Below are 8864 nucleotides of genomic sequence, written 5' to 3'. Positions count from 1 at the left end.
AAAAATTGTTTATTTTATTTTTTAATTGTTTCATAATTTTACATGAACTCTGCATCTCAACACTAATAAAAAAAAAAGTTCATCAGTCAAGAAATTTTAAAGCCGACATAGCATCCTCCACCTGTACATTGGTATCTTTCCACACAGACAAGATGGCCGCATCCATCTTTCTAAACACAGGTGTGAGTGACTCCAGCAGGACGTCTGAATCTGTGACCGGGCTGTTGCTGGCGTAAACAATTGTGTTGATGTCTTCCTCTAGGTGTACGCAAGCACACGAGGGAAACACGGACTGGATGCGACGAATGATGTCCTGCTTGATTGTTTCATCTCTGCTTGCCAGATTCAGCATGAAAACACCTTCAAAATAGAACATAACCTCCAAATAATAATTCTTTGTTATGTTTTTCAAAATAAAAAAACCAGGTACATACTTTATTAAACAATAGGTTTTAAAATGCTAATTTCTTACCATCATCTAAAAGTAACTTTGAAATGGTGTTTAAAAATTCTTGTTCAACAAAAGCGATGGGGGGACAACTCAATCCTACAGTGTGATCTTTACTGTCTACATCCAAAAGAACAAAGTTTCTTTTCTCCCCTGCACAGTAGAAGGAGAATGCAAATAAAAACTTTAAATTTTATGGCTGAAAATTGAAAGATTAGAAGTAGTAATTTTAAACACAATTTGCTCACAAATAAAAAAAAATAAACAAATATCTGATGTTTAAAACTTGTTAATGAACACGTGAATAAAAGAAATTAATGATTTCTTATGAAATATCTCATGAACTATAAGTAGATACCTGAAGCAACAAGTTGCCTTATAAACTCCAGTCCATCAGCAATGTGAAGTTTGAGTCTCTCATCTGGTGTGAGGTCAAACCACTGCTGGGCAATGTCCACCACAGTGGGATCCAGTTCAACCGTTTCTAAGGTCACCTGCCAACATAAGACTCAACATGAATCTTTAGCTTATACAACAGTTTACATACAACATGAATGTTTAACTTACATAACAGTTTACATACAACATGATTGTTTAAGTAACAGTACTGTTTATATACAACATGATTGTTTAGCTTACAGTAAATGTTACATGCAACATGATTTTAAGAGACTATCCATAAATGTCATTCAAATTTAGCAGGTTATCCCCCTAGCCCCCACCCCTCTACAGACTAAAGGTCTGAACTGCCTCCAACATCATACAAATTTCTCCACTCCACCCTAATTCATCATCATCATCATCACTCCTTTGTGGCCCCTGGGGAGCAAAGGGCTGCAACCACACATCTCCAGCGGACTCGGTTTTGGGCTGCTCCTCTAATCTGTGCCCATGAGAGCCCAGCTGTTTTCGCCTCTTCCTCTAACGTTCTCTTCCATGTTTTCCTTGGCCGGCCCACCCTTCTTTTCCCCTGGGGATTCCAGTCCAATGCATGCCTTGCGATGTTTTTTTTTTCTTTTCTTAACGTGTGTCCGATCCATCCCCATTTACGGGTCTTGATATCTTTCTCTATTGGCTGTTGCTTTAAAATTTGCCACAGGTCTTTGTTTGATATTGTTTGGCCATCTTATTTTTAGTATATGTCGTAGGCATTTGTTTACGAACGCCTGTAGCCTATCAGTATTTGTCTTTGTAACCCTCCAGGTCTCCACCCTAATTAATCTAACCAAATATAAAAAACTTTATAAAAAAAAAACATCCCCACTCCAGGTGTGTGCTGTTATTTCTGGACCTTTAGCTGGGTACAAAGCTTACACTTGACATAACATCAGCCTAACTAAACAGACACTTGACTCACCAGTGGGAAGGTATCATGGACAAAACTTGGGAACACACCACCTCCAAGGCCAACTAAAACACCAACTGTGGGTCTATCTGCATGGGAAATAAAAGATGATCTTAAAACACTTACATAGAAGAATCATAGTTTTGTCTGAATAAAAGCAAAACAAATACTAGCACCAAACCACTTTTGAGATGAAATCTGAATGAATGAAAAGAAAAATAATAGGGGAAGTAACTTACCTAAGACAGGAAGTAAACCAAATCCTCCAACCATTGCTATAAGATAATCACTGGACAAATAGCCCTTGTCCACCTTGACTTTACCAGGTGGACCTTCCCTTGCTTGTTGCTGTCTCCTTTTCTTTTTTTTACGTACTGATATATATATATATATATATATATATATATATATATATATATATATATATATATATATATATATATATAATTTAATTAACCATATGAAAAAAAAAAAATTTTAAATGAAATAAAACTTTATAATTTTAAAACTGGTAATAATAAATATTTTTAATTATAGTATCAAATGATATAATCATTAACAAGAAATATATTTTTGCTGCGGAAATCACCTTCTGTTAATCGAGCCTCAGACTGTACAACATTTTTATTTTGCGCAAAGACCAGCCTCCTAAACAGCTGTCCCCCATTCATTTCAATATCCTCCACAAGGTACTCCCCACTGATCTCACTCTGACCTTGGGTCACTGGGTACCTTTTGCCAAGATCCTCACCAATTGAAAGGAATGGAATCTAACAAGAAATGTAAAAAGTAAATATTAGACAGTTGTATAGGTTTAGTGTTTGAATATATTTGAAATAAGTTTCAAGTGTTTGTTAACATACTTTGAGCTAAGTGTTTATAATCCATGTTAAATGATAAAAACAGCTTTGATATTTAAACAGTTTCAATAAGCACTTAGATAATAAAATGAACAGTGGCAACCATACAATATATATAAAAGGCTCAGAAAAATTTTCTTTTAATGCTTTGTAACATATCAAAGTTTTCTAGATTATCTATTAATTAAAAAAATGAATAGTATTGAACATACAATATAGATTTGAAACACTTAAAAGACTTTATTTTACAATGTTTATAAAATTAAAACAAGCACTGATTTTTTAAATAAACCATGATCATAAAATGATTATCCATATTAATAATCTATCACCAAGTAATAAAATATGAAGGTATGCTCTAATAATATGTATTGCAATCAACACTCGATGTTGTATCATGGTACCTTGAACCCCCTATTTCCCTTCCCTACCTCCCAATTTTCATGTGAGAAGGTTTACCTGCGATCTACGAGGGCAGTGCGCAGGTGCCAGTTCCATTACTTTGTTGGACAGTTCCGCTTTGATGGCATCTAAATTTTCATACTCATGGCCCCTGTTAAGTGTAACCACAACCAACCGCTGAAACCCAGAACTTTCCAGGAGGTGTAGCCTCCCTTTATCTGTTGAAAACAGCCATTCCGTCTCCCTAAGTTAAAACCTTCAAAAGTTACATTTCAATTTAAACAAATCCCTTTATAATCACAAATAACTAAAGACAAGCTATTCTCACCTCCCCTGTGGCACAATGAAAATGGCAAATTTATTTTCTTGAGGTTGAGGGGAATCTACCACAGTCAAGTTATAGCGTGGCGTTGCTGAATCTCGGGAGTGGAGCTCCAGTGAGACCTGACAATCACCTGGTAAGCTTTAAAAATACAAACAATAAAAACAAATGAAAATAAAAAGTGATTTTTAAAATTTCATTTTTTTACATGTTTAAAGACCTTTTAAAAATACTTTTTTCAAAAAAATAAATTTGAGCTAAATTGCACTAGTGCTGAATAAACTATGCAATAAAAAAAACCCACCTCTAATGATTAAATATTATTTATTTTGCAGATTTTGCTGTAGGCCTACCTATTGTAAGAATGCTGATTTGACCAATGACAACATTCTTTGACTGGACTTAAGTAGTAGATATCTAACTAGTGCTAGGCTGAAGGGACAAATGATCACTTAATGCTGTAGATATCTAACTAGTGCTAGGCAGAAGGGACAAATGACGTCACTTACTGCTGTAGATATCTAATTTGTGCTAGTCTGAATTGACCAATGACTTACTGCTGTTTTAACTGATGTCTAACCATGTGGTAATACTGCATGTCTTTGACTATTGCTGACAGAAATTTGATGTCCTCAAGGCGATCGATCCTATCTTCATACCTACACACTTCAACTATCTGGAATATAAAAAATAAATGAGAAGTTGACTCTTACTCAATAAAACACTGATTTTGTTATATGGCAGGAAACAGATTCAACCCTCAAGCATCTACTTTTAGGGTCGATTTTCGCCAATTTTCAAAGTAACAAATATTGACATATTATATATCAATTTTGTTGCTTAACAATCGAGGAATTCAAAAATATAAAAATTAATAGCACTAGACATTTACATCACGTTCAAAATGTAGATTAACCACACTCACTCAACTGAGATTTTTTTTTACATCTAAATGTAGTGAGGTCCAAAAATCCACGAAATTCACAAAATTAACAATATAATTACACAGAAATGTCACTTAGGCATACATTTATTTGTAATTATGTCAAACTTTACAAAATATACCAGTTTATAGCTTATTTCTATAATTATTCTTGAGAAAAAAAAACGACCGCCCTCCCCTTTAAAATTGTGGCTTTTAGAAACACTCTGAGGAAGAAAAAAATAACAGAGTTAAATATAGAAGGTCTATATAAAAAAACATAATTAATAAAATATGTCTATATGCCAATTTTTAATATAGTTGCAGCATTTACATGGCTAATTATAATTGTTTAGTACTTAAAACATTAATTTAAAGTTACGACTCTCTGTGGCGTCTTTCAAGTGTAATGTCAGTGTAGGTGAACAGGGTGTTAGGGCCTGATACGATTTCATTAGAATTGGTAATGAACAGAATGTATAATTAGAACTGGCATATAAAAACAATGTTGATAATAGATGCAGTTGTTTTAATGCTACTTATAATAGATCAAAATGACAAACATAATTAAAACCTAAGAATCTGGAAGCGCTGACCTCATTTTACTGACACGGTTGTCAAATAGTAAGTAGATCTAGATCTAGAATCTAGATCTAAAAAATAGATCTAGATTTACGTAATTTTGAAAATACGCTAGATCTAGATCTAGATGCAAAATCACTTTTAAAAACTGAAGTTAGTGATTAGATCTAGCTCTATAATGAAATTGAAATCAACAACTGATATGTAAGTATCTTTTGATTTAAAAAAAAAATACGCTTAGTTCTAAGAAAAAAAAAATTCTACTGTGTACTCGATCCCTATCCCAAAACGTGCCAGCCATATCGCATGCGTAGTCAGCTACTCAGCTGCTTATCAAACCGATGAATTTTAAAATTATATAATAAAAGTAGGTCACCCTAAAAAAAAAGAGTAAAATGGCTCCCGTTTTCACGACAGCCGTCACTCGATTCATAATTTACAGAGTTATAAAGTTCTACTTTCTTTTGGCTATAGATTTAAAGAAATATTAATTTGTTATTTCTCATGCGTTCCAACAATTGTACCTAATTTTAATAAACATTGGATTAGTAAGGACTCGATTCTTTTTAGAATTAGCCCTCGACACTATACAGACTATTGCGAAGAAACAGACTCGCGCGAATGTCGTGCGTAGGCTGGTTCAGTGGGCGAAGATTAGAACCCATTTCAGACGGAAAATTTTTACTTTGAAATAATTACATTATCAATTAATTTCGATTTAAAACAAATGGCTTAAAGTCAAAAGTAAACTAAAATTTAAAAACTTTGTTATTCGCAGTGTACTCAAGATTCTCGTGTTTTAAAGATAAGTCTAGTTTTACTACGTGTACGTGCATGGTGCGAATACCGATTTTCCCCGACAGAAAATCATAAACATTTTTTTTTAAAGTATCTACGGCAAAATAATACTTATATTTTACAGAATTAAATACATTTAACTAAACTGTTATTTAAATACATGCCTCGGAGGAAAAAAATACAATTTTATATCCGTAAAAAATTAACTGAAATCCCCGCTTTCAACGACGCCGATGTGTCGTAATTATGGTCATTCACTTTGTTCAAATTAAAGTAAAAAACACATTCAAATATACCTTTTTTTACTTTCATAATTTACAGCAATCATTTCTAATGAAAAATCCATAAAAATAATAGTTATTTTTACAAAATATTATTTCTTACCTTATTAGTGCAGTACACGTACTTTTCCAAGTAGATCCATTCCGTCTAGATTTGCATACTTCGCATCCTTCGCCGCGGCACAAAATGTCATAAAAAACGTATTCCACAAAAATGTTGCTAACGAAGCTTGTAAAAACATAGCTCTATTTATTAGTATAAACAAAATCCCCGACCGATGTCTTGTTAGAAAGTTTATGAACGGCGAAGATCGAATATGCATTTTGCGGTACTAATCTGTTTCCTGCCTTAAGGTAGCAGAAAGCACTTTAAAATGACTTTTTAACTTCTACTTAACACAACAGCCCAAATTGACCACCTTTATGTTTTCAATGATGAATACTTCATGTTCTTCATAGCTATCTAAAAATTGTAGTGGTTTAGGGAAAGATTTTTGTGACTTACCTGTGTCATATTTGGTAATGGCTTGAGTTTGGTCACCACCACAGCAAAAACTGGCATAGACAGGGACTTGTGTTTTTCAGAATCTGAAGCTTCTGTGTAAATTCTGTGAATCCTAACTGGCCATCCACTGCATAAAACAAGTCTTAGTATTAGATACACAAAGTAAATAAAATAACATTTTGCAATTAATTTATATTAAATATTTTTTATTTTATCAGTCACTTGAGTTTCTTTAATACTAAGTACATAAGAATAAGAGTACTTTTGAGTATATCTAATAACAAGTAGATCAAGTAAAGTATTCTTAAGCAAACTATGGAAAGAAGACCTACTCCTGTGTAAACTGATGAAAGGCTTTATGCTGTATTAAAATCTTATCAATGTGTACTTACAGCTTAGAGAAATATTCCATGAATATTCTCTGGATGTGATCTTGTAGCAGGGAGATGACAATGTAGCGACCCCCCAGTTTTAAACACCTGGCCACCTGGGCAAACATCAAGTGGACGTTGTCAACTACCTGACTCTCCTCGTTGACCAGCAGAGCGTCCAACGTGCCTTTGTCCAGCACAACATGGAAATGACCGTCTGGGTAGTTCATCTGAAACAGGAAAACACAATTGTTTCAGTTTGACAAGTTTAATCCAACAAAAATGTATCACTGACAGGCAAAACACTTTGTTTGAAAAGAAAAATATATTTGCTGTGAGGTACTTTTAGCTGTATTCTCAGATAGAAGTAGAGCACACTTTTAGTTTGTTTGTTTCATTAACCTCAATAAATGAAGAGCTAGCCACATGCCTAACCCAGCTGAAGGTCTTTCTCACACATGGGGCAGATGAAGTAGGGCTCATCTATTTTAATGACCTCGCCAAAGGGATAATGTGATCAGCACTATAACCAGCTGCATTTGTTTCCCTGACATAAGTCAGGTACCCATCAGAGCTGGGTAGCCTCACGGGCATCCTACAAACGAGCCTGAGACCCAAACTCAAGACTTGCAGTCACAAGCTCTACTATCAGACCCGGCCTTCCCTCGGGCAAACAGTTGTACCCAAGGAGACTAAAATCAGTAAATTATCATAATTCATGTATGTACCTGAGTAACATCCACTTTCTCAAATGTCATATTTGGCCTTTTTTGTTTATTTCTTTCTGTCATTTGCCTGATGACAACCTCGCTGATGTCAATGTTGGTCAGATTCTGCAGGCCGTTGTCATACATATTTTCACTAAGCACTGAGTTTCCACACCCAACAACCAGGACTGAGTTGGATGGGGTGATGTACTTGTGGATCACTGTGTGCAGCTGGGGGTACTCACCATACCTGAGAGAACAAACAGAAAACATATGTCATATTGGTATATCGACATTAACGATATCAGTCAATAGACTTTCAAAAACAGATGTGTTTATATAAAAATAAATGTGCCACATAAAGATAAGTTGCAAGTAACTAACAAATAACTAAAAGCCTACTTGCCATTCAAATGGTATCTTTCCTCTCTTTTTAAAGAAACTCTCCCAGTAATCAGGTTTGTTAAATTCTGTGTGACTGCTAGGCAGAAGTTCCATCTTTATTTCAGTGTGCTACAATGTGTACTGTATGTGTAAAGATTAAGACTCATTATGGAAGAATCAGAGTGATATAGGCCTATTATTAATAAAACTTGCTAGTTCTTAGCTAGTTTATTATTATACTCTTATAGTTTATAATATTACATATATTGATATAAAGCACAAGACACTAAGACTAAGACATCAATAAAAATGACATGTCTCGCAAATTAATTGAAGTGTAGTGTACAGTAAAGTGTAGAGTAGTAACTAGACTAGTTACTACAACTACTAGATCTAGATCTAGTAATTCTAGAAGTATCTAACTAGATTCTAGCTTGAGTCTAGCTAGCTGCTACAGTGTCACTGTGTGTGTGACTGTGAAGTGAAGTGTGTAGCCCGGTGTCTACTCTCGTATTATATAATATTATGGTACAAGTAAGTACCATTGAAAAAAAAATCTGTAAGACGTAAAACAGGTTGTCACTAAGTATTACTTAGATCTAGTAGGTAATGTTCTACTCGATTTAGATCTAGATCTATGTTTACATGTATATCATTAGTAAAGTAATCTAAACTCACACTGCGATTGTATTTAAACTTTTGTTTACAAAAAAAAGGTTCGTATTTTTAGTTTACCTGACTAAAAACAGTACAGAGAAAAATGGTCCAGTTTTGCGGTGGTGCCTCGAGATACTAATTTAAATAATTAATTCGTTCAGTAGCTTTGTTCGGGAGTCCGAACGACTAGAGATCTTTTTGAAGGTAGCCAATATGTCTGGAGAACATTTGTCCAGAGGCGTAGCGACCCTTCCCGGCGCCCGGGGCGAACTTTCAATTT

General features: G+C 34.4%; 1 protein-coding gene across 1 annotated transcript; it reads right to left on the bottom strand.

Moving 5' to 3' along the window:
• Nucleotides 1–23: 23 nt before the first annotated feature.
• LOC131948133 (eEF1A lysine and N-terminal methyltransferase) lies at nt 24–8662 on the bottom strand. The gene is made up of 14 exons (XM_059309656.1): nt 8606–8662; nt 7950–8068; nt 7565–7793; nt 6858–7066; nt 6466–6592; nt 3935–4053; nt 3384–3518; nt 3113–3299; nt 2383–2563; nt 2033–2167; nt 1806–1882; nt 807–942; nt 473–601; nt 24–360 (listed from the first exon to the last, which is right to left on the bottom strand). The coding sequence occupies exons 2-14, from the start codon at nt 8039–8041 to the stop codon at nt 83–85; spliced, it is 2034 nt and encodes a 677-aa protein (XP_059165639.1). The 5' UTR covers nt 8042–8068; nt 8606–8662; the 3' UTR covers nt 24–82.
• Between the last annotated feature and the right edge of the window lie 202 nt (nt 8663–8864).

This window comes from Physella acuta, unplaced genomic scaffold (assembly GCF_028476545.2).
Source record: "Physella acuta isolate Inbredline_101_S28 unplaced genomic scaffold, ASM2847654v3 ptg000625l, whole genome shotgun sequence".
NCBI lineage: Eukaryota > Metazoa > Mollusca > Gastropoda > Physidae > Physella > Physella acuta.
This window is presented reverse-complemented; position numbering and strand designations above follow the sequence as displayed.